Source organism: Perognathus longimembris, chromosome 18 (genome assembly GCF_023159225.1).
Source record: "Perognathus longimembris pacificus isolate PPM17 chromosome 18, ASM2315922v1, whole genome shotgun sequence".
NCBI classification, from domain to species: Eukaryota; Metazoa; Chordata; class Mammalia; order Rodentia; family Heteromyidae; genus Perognathus; species Perognathus longimembris.
In genome coordinates, this window is record NC_063178.1 from 6,836,915 (window position 1) to 6,850,059 (window position 13,145).

Sequence of the window (13,145 nt, forward strand, 5' to 3'; positions counted from 1 at the left end):
CTGATCCTTCTGTTTAAACTTCCTCCTATATCTGGGGTGACAGGTCTGTGCGACCAAGCCCAGGCTCTTCTGGTAAAGTAGAGTCTCAGGAACTTTTTCTAGAGGCTGGTCTTGAACTATAATCCTCCCAATCTCTGCCTCCAGCACAGCAGATTATAGATGTGAGCTACTATTGTTTGGCTCATCCTTTCCGTGTATGTTTGTGTGTGTGTGTGTGTGTGTGTGTGTGTGTGTGTGTGTGTGCACGTGCCAATCCTGGGGCTTAAAGTCAGGGCCTGGGTGCCGTCTCTGGGCTTTTGAGCTTAAGGCTAGCACTCTACCCCTTGAGCAACAGCTTCACTTTCAGCTTTTGGATGGTTAATTGGAGACAAGAGTCTCACAGACTTTCCTGCCCAGGCTGGCTTTGAACCATGATCCTCAGATCTCAGATGCCTGAGTAGCTAAGATTACAAGTGTGAGCCACCAGAGCCAAACTATCTATTCCACCCTTAAAGGAGACTTGTTTTATGATTGCCATTATTAATATAGTCATAGATGATTCTAGATCCTAGAAGAGTTTGAGATTTTTCAAAGACTTGGGACACATAGCAGGTGGTCACCAAATCTTTGCTGGTTATGACTGGTAGTCAAATCCCACAGGGTGGTTAGAAAGATGAGATGACTTAGTATGGTAGACCACAAGATTCTTTCCACTGAAAACAAATGCATAAAGGGCTGGTATGTCAACACGTATCTGTAATCTCAGCACTCTGGAGGCTGAGGCAAGACGATCTGGATATTAATGCCATCTTGGATTATATAGTGAGAGCCCGTCTCAAAACAAACAAACGAAACAACAAAATAAGACTCATTGTAGTGGTTGGTTACGTGGTTTTCCCCTGTGGACGTTTCACTCAGTCACTAAAAAGACTAATAAAAGTGATCTCCTATTTGCCAAGCGCCATCTTTGTTGCTAAGTGCAGTGGCCGTAGTTCTTTGCCTTCTGGAACTCTCAATGGTGAACTGCAAGAATTCATCCAAGTAGACAGCCTCGTGACTCAAATGCCTGGTTAATAGGAACCAGTGTGCTTACAGCTATAAGGCTCTTTGCTCTATAATTTCCTACAAGTGTATAGATTACACTGTATTAAAAGCAGGTGATGACGTTTGCGTTAATAAGAAGGCGGAAATACCTAACTCTTCTGATTGCTCATCTTGCCTCCAAATGAAGCCTTGGATACTGAGCCGCTGTAGCTTTTCTCGCGATTCTCTACCGCCACCTAGTGACCCAGCTCTAGATTGCCACTTTGTGGAAAGCGTAGTCGCTGAAATGTAGTTGAGAGACGTTACTCTCTCCCTTCCTCCCAAACGTCTGCTATGGGTGAAACACCTGGTTAAATCCAAGGACACACGCTCCGGCCTGCATTTTCCACTTAGGATTCCTTGGATGGACATAAAGAAACAGAGATGACTTAACATTTGGAAGGGGAGCAGCAGGGGCGACTCTGTTTCCCATCTTTCTGGTTAGAAGGCAAAGCTTTGAGTGCTCTTGAGACGTCCACTAAGGGAATGAACCGTGTGTGTGTGTGTGTGTGTGTGTGTGTGTGTGTGTGTGTGTGTGTGTTCTGGATGAACTCGGGGCATGGGTGTTGTCCCTGAGCTTTCTTCCTCAAGGCTAGAGCTCTACTACTTGAGCCACAGCTCCACCTGCAGCCTTTTGTTGGTTAGTCAGCAATAAGCGTCTCAAGGACTTTTCCTGCTCAGGCTACATTTGAACCGTGATCCTCAGATCTCAGCCTCCTGACCAGCTAGGATTACAGGTGCGAGCCACCGAGTCAGCATCTGCCCACAGTATCTTCACCACCCTACCACTGCAATCCTTTTCTTCCTTCCAATGTCGGTCTGTGTGTCTGTCTCCTCCTACTCTTCGGTTCCTCCTCTGACACTCTTTTTGGTTTAGGTGATGTCCTTTACAAGTCAGTACACCAGGCAAGCATGCTGCAGGACCCTCTCCGGCTTGAGATCATTCTGTGTTAGAACACCCAGGTTCCAGCTGTTCAGCACTCAAGGGCAATGGGGCAGGATTTGGACTTTTCAACAACCACTAAGGACTTAGCACCGCCATCTTAATGGAGCCCACAGCACAAGTGCCTCCTCCATCCGCAGCGGAGAGCCGGGCTCTGCAGCTGGGACAATGCCATCTTCCCTCGGGTATCAGCAGAGAACGGCGTCTGCAGGGCTTGTGCGGCCTTCTGCTACTTAGTGCACATGTGCAGCATCACTGGTCCCAAGCTCCTAGCTCACCGTGGACCTGGCTGTTTCCCATCTCACCGATCGCGGCTGTTTCTTTGTTTCCAAGGCCCCAGTTTTGTGGCGGAGTCTCAAGGCCTGTCTGGTGGCAGGCTGTGTGTGCAGCGAGTCTAATCTACTACCCTCCAAACATCTCAGTCCCAAGCTGGGGACTTTCCTACAGCAGAGCGCCTGGCCGCGGGTCTGGGCAATTTGGAGAGCAAAAAGCCATCCCCCGGGAGGCTGGCCTGTGACACAGGGCTGTCACTACTCCCCCAAGTCCTGGAAGAGGTGTCTGACGCTTGTGGAAGGTGTGAGTTTGTGCTACCACTCGGCCTATCTACGTGTTTCTAAATAAACACAAAAGGATGCATCTACCTCCAAACTGCTCCAAAGAAGGCCTTTTAAAATATAAGCATAATACGATTGTGATAACAAGAAAATGACTGCTGGGGCTGGGGATATAGCCTAGTGGCGAGTGCCTGCCTCGGATACACGAGGCCCTAGGTTCGATTCCCCAGCACCACATATACAGAAAACGGCCAGAAGGGGCGCTGTGGCTCAAGTGGCGGAGTGCTAGCCTTGAGCAAAAAGAAGCCAGGGACAGTGCTCAGGCCCTGAGTCCAAGGCCCAGGACTGGCCAAAAAAAAAAAGAAAAAAAAAAAAAAAGAAAAAAGAAAATGACTGCTAATTCTTCATACCAAATCTTTGTTTAAATATCCAATGGGCTCATGTATTTTTTTAAAAAATAGATTTTGGAATCAGGATTCAACAATTGTCCATATGTTGAGAAGGACATGGCTTTTAGCTTGTTTTCAATCTATAGTTGTACATGTCCCCATTTTCTTTATAAATTATTTGTTGGAGAAAATATAGGTCTTATAGAATAGCCAGGTTTTGATCTTGGTGGTTTTATGTAGATCAAGAAAGGGAGACACCTGTAAGCCCCACCACTTGGGAGGCTAAGGTAGGAGGACTGGGCTATGTAGTGAGAGGAAGAAGGAGGAGTTAATGGAGGAGGAGGACAAAGAGAAGGAGGAAGAGGAGAGAAGGAGGAGGAGAACAGGAGGAGGAAGAGAATGAGAAGAAAAGGAGGAGGGAGAGAGAGAAAGAAGGAGGGCGGTAAAGGCCCAGGTCAGCCATGCTGAGGAAGAGGTAACAAATCACTCTGGACGTGAGTGTTGCACTGTGCCTGTTACCATCACTACAACTGCTTTTATGTTGACAGACTTGGAACTGTAGCTTCCCTGGATTATTCTGTTTTGATAAAGGGTTAGATCAGTTGATGGACTCCTTGGCAAATGATCCTTGGGTGTTGACTATTCATGATGAGATATACAAGTTCAAATTTCTGCTGTGTTTGGTTGGGCACTCAATGAAACACAAAACAGGAAGGATTCCTATATTTTTAAATGATGCTTTTTCAGATTTGGGCATTTTAAAATCAGACTGTGCTCTGGGCTTTATGTCCCTCTTAAATCACTATGACAGGAACCACATGTGATTTATTCTTGCAAAAAGTACAATGTAGGGGCACTAGAGGTCTCCACTTTTGCAGAGAAAAACCACTGGAGCATAGACACCTTCCTTCCATGGCTATCGCCAAGGAATCTCCCCTCTGCGGGGTTGGAAGGAAGGACCTGAGGGGAAAAATTGCTGCAGAAGCAAACTAGAAACCGGAGGTGGTTTCTAGCTCCTGTGGGTGGATGTCACCTGCTGATGTTTTGAAATGTGGACAGAATTTCAGTAGGCCTTGGTGGGACTTAGATTTAGCATTTGTTTTTCAGATTTCTATCTTGGGCTGGACTTCCAAAGCTTCTCAAAGCCGACAGCACTGGCTAAAAACAAAATATGGGGAGTTCTAGTGGAAGAGCACTTGCCTAGTGTGTCCAAGTCTTCAGTCATTAGCAGGACAACAACAACCATGACAAAGACAATGAAAAAATAACAACTGAGTCTAGCTTACTTCACTTAACATAATTTTTTGCAAGCCTTTCCATTTCTTACAAATGGCGCAATATCATTCTTTCTAAAAGATGAGTAAAATTCCATTGTATACGCACACTACATTTTCTTGATCCACTTGTCCTTTGAGGGGCATCTGGGCTGATTCCGTACCTTGGCTATGGAGGGTAATGCTGCAATGAACATGGTTGTGTTGGTGTCTTCACTAGAACCTTGTTTGCGTTCTATTGAGTAAATTCCCAGGGGTGGAATTGTTGGGTCACAGAGTAATTTGTAAAACGATGTTTGTGTGGCTTCCCTCATTTGTGATCAGTGGAATGTGCTTATACATCTAGAAGTAAATACTGAATGTTGGGTGGTATACAAGTTGTGACACGTGAATTAACAGAGAGGACAGGGCTTCCTCTCCTATGCTTTTTTTTTTTTTTTTTTTTTTTGGCCAGTCCTGGGGCTTGGACTCAGGGCCTGAGCACTGTCCCTGGCTTCTTCCCGCTCAAGGCTAGCACTCTGCCACTTGAGCCACAGTGCCGCTTCTGGCCGTTTTCTGTATATGTGGTGCTGGGGAATCGAACCTAGGGCCTCGTGTATCCGAGGCAGGCACTCTTGCCACTAGGCTATATCCCCAGCCCTCTCCTATGCTTTTAAATGCTTTCATGAAAAGCAGGTGATACTATGTTAAGAATTCAGGCTAGGTGTCCCCTGAATTTCATAGGGAACAGCTGTTGGCCTGGGAGCTGGAGGCAGCTCCCGGGGCAATGTCTGCTCCTTGGTTCTCAGTTTCCAATTTTGTTGTCTGCAAGACAGGCCAGGAGACTAAACTTATTACGAAAGCCAGCCTAGACAGAGACATTCTTATGCATGGTGAACCATACCCACCAACCAAGACCCCAGGCCATTGGGGCTTCTGGAAAAAGAACATCGGAGTCATTCCTCTGCCTTCTTTCCTGAAAAGCCCACGGCCAAGGCAGATCTCTGGCAGCTTTTTTTTTTTTTTTCTCCAGTTGTTTTATGTTAGTTACTGCAGGGGCAAAAGTTCCACGGCAGCTAGGGAGCAAGTGTCAATAATAAAGTGTTTTCCTTTGTCCCTTTTAACTGGAAAAACTTTTAAAGAGATTAGGCCCCATACAGCTCCAGGAATTGAATCCTGATAAAAGTATAAAGGCTTTAGAGTAAATAAGCCTCTGAATTCCTGTCAGTAGCAGAATGGTTTTGAAATAGATGTCTTTCTCTTTTTAAGCCTTTAAGGGAACAGTAAGCCAGTTAATAGGGTAGCAGTGTGTCCTAATTTGTTAGAGGGTCTGAATGGTATGGGTTTACAAGGTGTCTAAAGTCTTTCCCCTTGGTAGAAATTACACAAGCATGATGAAAAACAAAAGCATGTAGAAAAGAATGTGTCTTTAAAAAAATTACGACGTCTCTACCACCCCCCCCCTCCAAAACCTACATGCCCTACAACTGATGAATAGATCAAGAAAATGTGGCATAGGTACACACCGTGGAGTATTGTTTAGCCATGAAGAAGAATGGAATGATGTGATTTGCAGGGAAGTGATGGAGAACTTCCTGTTAAGTAAGCCAGGTTCCAAAGGACATAGGTTGCCTGCTTTCTGTCGTATGTGGATCCGAGATCTAAAAGTTACTTTTGAAACATGCATGCAATAGCATGAAATATGAGTTGTTCCTAGTAAAAATAATTCAGAGTCATAGATAATACATTTTTCCTTTGCACCGCACAATCCCCGCTCAAGCCTTCCGTCTTCCTCGTGGTAATTTGTTTTTTTGTTTTTTTTTTTGTTTGTTTGCTTTTGCCAGTCCTGGGCCTTGGACTCAGGGCCTGAGCACTGTCCCTGGCTTCCTTTTGCTCAAGGCTAGCACTTTGCCACTTGAGCCACAGCGCCACTTCTGGCCGTTTTCTGTATATGTGGTGCTGGGGAATCGAACCCAGGGCCTCATGTATACGAGGCAAGCTCTCTTGCCACTAGGCCATATCCCCAGCCCTCGTGGTAATTTCTGTTAGTGGCTGTAAGCCAAGCTCCCAGTGACCAGTATACCAAGACACTGTGTAAGTTGATGGTGTTTTCTGGATCTGCCTCTCTATAAATCAGCTGATCATTAACTGCACTTAGCTGCTTTCTGGTTTTCTCTTTGTCGTCTACTCAGTCTTGGACTACTTCCTCTTCATTCCTGCTGTGACCACTTTTGTTTTTCTATAACGAATAATGAGCCAATTGCAAAGGCAGCTGCCTGTGGTTCCCCAAGGCTAATTACTCCCACGAGTGGACGTCTCTTTGGAGTTATGGAGTCTATTGACATTTCTCAGTATCTTATGAATCTCAGAGCAGAGATTCTGACTTGCTTATTTTTTTTTTATTATGTCCACCCCTTTAATCAAGTCAGTATGTCTTTTCTTCAGCCAGGAAAGAATGATCTCCCAGGATTCCTGAACTTGCTGCTCATTTTCTTTACTTCTAGGGATCACATGTGACAGTCCCTGAGGAGGAGAAGGAGTCTTTGGCTGGAGAATGCGTCCCCTACATTCTTGATAGGAGAGACACCACCACAGCCCTAAGAAATGCCCCAAGCTTCAGAAGTTGGAGGAGGCAAAGAAGGATGGTCCCACTGTAAACACCCCTCCCAGGGGCGAGAAAATTATGTTCTGTTGTTTCAAGCCACCTGGTTTATGATAACTTGTTGCAGCAGCCAGAAGATACTTATATGTGCTGTTCAAACTATGGCATCAGCTTAGATGCCCACGAAATAGAGAAATAGGACACACACACACACACACACACACACACACACACACACACACACACACACACACAGTACCATCTGGCCATAAAGAAGCATGAAACTGTAGTCATTTGGAAGAAAACGTTTAGAACTAGAGATCAGGTCATGAAGCCAAATAGACAAGATGTAGAAAGATGCCCGTCACATGTTTTCTGTCACACGTGGAAGCTAAAAATAGTATTTTTAAAAAGACAAACCTGAAAGTAGTAGAAGAACTTACTAGAGGAGGGTTCGAGGTCTGGGGGCGGGAGGGGAAGAATGGACAGAACGAGAGGGCAGTTGGGAGTGTGGATTCACCAACACAGGAATGGAGGTGTTCCAGGGAAACCCATTGCTGTGTACAATTAACATGCGTTAATAATTAGGACAAAATAAGTAAAACAGGTTGTTCTCAGCCATTGGGTTTGATCTTTTTATCCACTATACAGTTAAGAGCTACTGGCACCCCAGTTACCAAAATGACCGAGGTTCATTGTGAGCATACACAGACAAATCAAAAGGACAGCCCTTTGTGCGACTACTTGCTAATTAAACACGAAACATTAAACAAGGAGGAGGACTAGAATGTCTTAGCCATTTGGGGAGCTTTTAATGATTTCCAAATTTTAAAACATCCGTTTAACATGGGCTACATTTTGACGATCCACATGACAGAAGTAAGTTCTTTGGGGGTGGGGGGACAAGAAATTAAACTATTAAGAAGCATCTTTCTCTGTCTGAAAATTCCATTTTATACATCTACCACTTTGTCCATAAGTCACAATATTTATCACAATATACAAACACAAATACTTTCAAATGTATAATTAGACTTCTAATTAAACAAGATTGACGACTTCCTGTAGCATGCATGGGTCATTTATCTTGCAGGATGCCTTAGACTTGCCACGAAATCCCCAGTAATAAAGTATAATAAGAGATGGGTTCTTTTTTTTTTAATCTTAGAATAATTGTGCCTTTCATTTTTTGCCTTGAGATGTGATGATGGTCATAAATGACTATCTAGATATGGAAATCAGCCAAGAAGAGGTGGGAGACAGCAGGGTTTGGGGAGAAGGAATACAAGGATACTCTCTTCGTTGACCTCTAAACTTAATGGGCAGGATACCCAGAGTGGAGTGTTCGAATCAACTTTTCTTATCATTGACATGAGCTCTGCCCAGTGGCCATTTTTCTCATTTCCTGGGAATGTCATCACGGTCAGTCAGAATGAATGGACCTGTAAGTCTCAAGCTACAAACTATGTTTATTGTGAAGAATCCCACGAAAACTTATCTGCCCCCCCCCTCCATTTACATGTCCATGGATGCCCGCAGGATGAAGGGTTCGTGGCTTCTTGGCTGTGGCTGAGTCAGAGCCGCACAATGCCAGGCAATGGGCTGTTTGCATCTTGAGAAGTGATTTCCGCTTGTATCCATGAGCAGTGGTAGTCAAGTGAAGAGCCATCATTGAAAGCAGTATTACGTTTCAAATCTTTCACAGTGTGGAGAGCCTTTTTTTTTTCCCTTCAAGTAAATAACTAGGGTTAGCAACGACTTAACTTCCAGGGCGGCGTGAAAGATACCAGCAGGTGTTGTCATTAGTGAAAACTGAGTCGGTTTTTGCTATGAATTTAAAAAAAACAAAACAAAACCATGCGAGGAGCTACAAGATCTCAGCCTCTCTTGCGTGTTTCTTTGCTCTTCCAACTTGAGAAAGGAACCCAAGATCCATTCCCCAGAAGGCAGGGAATTCCTTCCCGCCTGCCGTCTGCAGACGGAGGAGGTTCAGGAGATGAACCCCTCCATGCTTGGATTCATGAAGGAGAAGTTCCTGAACATGTTCTGATCCATGCTGTTGATCAGCACTCCGTCGGCGAACGACAGCCGGGGCTTCTCACTTAAGAATTCTTTGTCGAAATTGCTACAGTCGAAGGGTGATTTCTGGATCCCAGTTTAAGGGGGAGAGGAAGGGGAAGAAAAAAAAACAACCAACCATTAAATCCATGATCGCTAAGGTGACACAACGGCATGTTACCTTTACAGATAACTTTACAGGGGCTTTTGGACTATAGAGATTCAAATTTGCAAGCAAGAGCAACGGACACCCACTAGCTCTAGCCGGTGTTGAAGAAGCACATTGCACTTTGGGGGGGGGGTGGGGGGGGTTGGAGAAGTCAGAGGCTGGGGGGGAGGGGCAAGGAGCTGCCTAGGTCTGTGAGGGAAGAAAGCAAATGCTCCCAGAGGGGAGTTCTTACCACTTTAGGCTTGAACGGGGGGTCGATCTCCTTTCTCTCAAGTTCTTCCCAATTGATCTCTCGAAACAGGGGGTGCTGGCGAATGTTCCCCTTCACTCCCAGCCTCTTCTCGGGCTCTCTCACAAAGAGCTGCAAGAGGGGCAGAGAAAGGACAGCTGAGCTTCACTGGAATAAACCATAGGTGTCAGGGAGGGGTAGGTATTTCTTCTCATCCCATGAAGATGGGCGAGGCTCAAACGTGTTCTAACCCCCTCCCTGACCGAGCCTTTCTGCGCAGTCCCGAGTGTGCACTTTGATTTCCTCCCCTCCCCTCTGTCCTGGGCACGCTCTATTTGAGGTCGAGATTGGCTTCTTTCTCTTGGTCTTACTGACAGGACCTCTGGCAAAGGGACAGAGCCCGAATCAACTTCTGTGCCTGGAAAGTGACACACGTGTCCTCTTCCAGAGCTGTTCCAAAGGCAGCAACAATGCACACATGCATACATCTGTGTAACATGTGTACAAACACCCACACACAGATAGGTGTACATGCATTCATAGAGCCAAGGGAAAGGTCCATGTAGTCACTGCAACAGTGAAAATCCACTAGCATGTTCTTACTGATACCATCTTTTGTTCCCCCTTCATTGTCAAAGTGAAGTACAGAGGGGTTACAGTTTCATATGTAAAGCAGTGAGTACATTTCTTGCTCAACTTGTTATTTCCTCCCTCATTTCCCCCCTCCCCGTGATGCCATCTTTTCTATTGGCTCATTTTGCAATTAGATTCCATTTTACCCGTGTTCCATTCAGTTATTAAAAGTGAGTTTTATTGGTCATTTGGGGAACGCTAAGTTTTATTGTATATTTGGCTCACAGTCAGCAAACAAATGCAGAATGAAACAGGTTCAGATTTTCACACAGGGCGTTCGTTGATTGTGGCTGAGGATTCTGCGGGGCTTTGTGAGCACCGGTCAGCTTCAAGCTCTTAATTCCTCGAGAGAGCTCTCAGAGTTTCCCCCAAATCTCTAATGCCGCAGACAAGTTGTCACTTGTTTAAGAGAGGTGGAAATGTAAGGCCCTTGAAATGTAATTCCCCTTCCCAGCGAAAAGTACGAACTTGGAAATGGTTTTCAAAACTGATTTGAAACTCACATATTGCTTCTGATAGGGAAGACTCTTAGCCTATTTTCATTCCTCGGAGAGTGAAAGAAAAGCTATAAATGACTTCATCCAATGGTAAGTTTGTTTTTTTTTAAGTCAATGACATCTGAGATTTTATTTATTTATTTATTTATTTATTTGGCCAGTCCTGGGCCTTGAACTCAGGGCCTGAGCACTGTCCCTGGCTTCTTTTTTGCTCAAGGCTAGCACTCTGCCACTTGAGCCACAGCGCCAGTTCTGGCCGTTTTCTGTATGTGGTGCTGGGGAATTGAACCTAGGGCCTCATGTATACAAGACAAGCTCTCTTGCCACTAAGCCATATCCCCAGCCCGACATATGAGATTTTAGAAATCAAAATGTACCCCGAGCTGTCATGGGGGTGTGTCTGACTTCTGCCCCGAGGTGAACTCCGGACACTGCTACGGAGGTGGTGCTAGCCCGTCCTCTCCGCATTTGCATCTGGGAATTTGTGTTCCTCTTTCGCATGCACCACATGGATGGCATGCGGAGAGAGAGGCAGAGTCAGTCTGTGTGTATTTTAAGTTCTGCTTGAGACAATCTGCTGTGTAAGAAGAAGCAGTAGGAAAGAGCGTTGCTCAATTCGTGTTTGGTACGGTACCTAAGACTAGCAGTGCTCTGAATAGCCTGGTTCTCAAAAGTTTCATCCAAAAATGTCCCCAAGATTTTATATTTCAAAAGAACCGACTATCGCTTCCCACGAAAGTCTCAGCTTTGACCCTCTGCCAGGCTCATGGAATGTAAAATTATCATGAGGAGTGGTCTTTCTCCTTGTCCTTCCATCCTATCTCGGCTTCCACTGACTGAAGAGTTGGAGAAAAAGAGGACCAGGGACAGTCATCTAGAACATGCCTGTAATCACTGCTCCAAAAGTGAGCAGACAGACGGACACGATCTCTGGCCAGAACACAGACAGACAAAGGCTTAGCTTTGACAGGAAGATTCCTATGGGCAGGATCATTTTCAATTTCTCAACGGATTCAGGGTTTTATGATTTAGACAAAGGCCAGTTTTTATCCGAGGCTGGAACAGAAGATTCATGAACGCTGCCTAGTGTTTCAACCAGAGGCAGGAAAGATAAACTAGACTACCACCCTCTGTTTAATGGAGCAAATTATATTTTGAATGTTCCAAGTAGGAACATTCAAAAGTCATGGAAATAGTTTTGGTGCATTTCTTTTGCAAATGGTGCCCGAGAATGTTTGTCTTAAGTGAATGTGTCTGCTTAGTATTCACAGTGCTGGCACCTGAGTTGCAACTGATAGTGGGTATTTAAGTTCATTTTAAGTGCAGCCCAATACTGGCCATCTCACTGTATGGTGTGTAAGTTGGAATCCAGTGTGAGTGGGAGCCCTGACTGGGGAGAGAGCCAATCTGATGCCAGTGGAACCCTCCTTGCCCTTGTTTCTCACCTTTACTAGCAGGTCTTTGGCCTCCCTCTCCAGCCACCGGGGATAGAAAGGATTGTCCATGCGGATGGAGTGGAAGAGTTCCTCTTCGTCTTGCCCATGGAAAGGCGACTGGCCAATGAGCATTTCGTAAAGGAGCACACCAAAGGACCACCAGTCCACCGAGTGGTTGTATTTCTGACCCAGCAAGATCTGTGTCACCAGAAAACAGGGACATGATGAATACATGAGGTTGATGACCGACACACGTTCTTTTTTGTCGGTCATGAGGCTTGAACTCAGGACCTTGGGTGCTGCGTCTGAGCTCTTTTGCTCAAGGCTAGCACTCTGTCACTTTGAACCATTTCCCTAACGACACCTCTTAAAGCCACTTGATCAATGATTTCCAGTCCCACCCACTTATTTTCCTGGAAAGGACATAATTTCATTCTTCTTTATGGCTGGATAAACCTCCATTGCATGTATGTATCCCATTTTCTCTATCTAGTCATCTATTGGTGAGCCCCAGGCTTTTACTAAAAGTTAGCTGTCGTGAATAATGCGACAGACATGGACATGCAGCTATTGCTGTTGCCTGATGTCTTGGATTCCTTCATGTAAATACCCAGGAGTGGTAGGGCAGGGTCATATATTAGTTCTACTTTTGGTCTTTTGAGAAAGGACCATCCTGATTTCTACAGTGGTTGCATTAATTTTCATCCCCACGAGCAGTGCATCAATTTATTCCTCTGCACCCCCATTCCTGTAAACCAAGCCCATGTATTTTATGGGATTCTACTGTTCCTGAGTCTTTGCATAAAATATTTGAAAGCATCAAACATCTCAAGACATCACCCAACAATGTCTTGTCCTTAAAAGATAAAGAAAACATGGCACACAGTAGAATACTATACAGTCTTACAAAAGGAAGGAAAGAGGGAGACTCTGCCTTTTGTGCAACAGGGATTGAACACGGGTGGAACTAGGTTAATTAAAACAAATCAGCCCCTAACATAATTCCACTTACATGAGGTACCTCAAAGATGAATCTGTTTAGTGTCCCTGAGACCCAATGAAACAACAGAAAAAAAATCAAGGCAATTTCCACATGGAAATTGCTATACGTGCTGCGATAAACACCTGCTTGGATGAGCTTGTTTCCATTTGTGAAAAGTCAGTGTCAAGTAGCACACAGAATGTTGCAACCTGCCACTAATTTCTAGTATAAAAATGCTGCCTGCTGGCTTTCATTCTGTGCTTGCATATGGGAGTTCACCCTGAGAGGAATCATCTAAAGGGAGGTCTTGAAAGAATGACAGAGGGGAACAGAGGCAT

The 13,145-nt window shown here is 45.0% G+C and overlaps 1 protein-coding gene across 3 annotated transcripts in view; it reads right to left on the reverse strand.

Annotated features, from left to right (window-relative positions):
* Positions 1 to 8,438: 8,438 nt before the first annotated feature.
* Positions 8,439 to 13,145, reverse strand: part of Prkcq (protein kinase C theta) — a 76,561-nt gene continuing 71,854 nt past the window's right edge. For all 3 annotated transcript variants that reach the window (XM_048367525.1, XM_048367526.1, XM_048367527.1), the window contains 3 exons: positions 11,835 to 12,023; positions 9,263 to 9,391; positions 8,439 to 8,948 (listed from right to left, as the gene is read on the reverse strand). In XM_048367525.1, the coding sequence (XP_048223482.1) occupies positions 8,793 to 8,948; positions 9,263 to 9,391; positions 11,835 to 12,023 (474 nt within the window). In that variant the 3' untranslated portion in view covers positions 8,439 to 8,792. The remainder of the gene's footprint in view (positions 8,949 to 9,262; positions 9,392 to 11,834; positions 12,024 to 13,145) is intronic.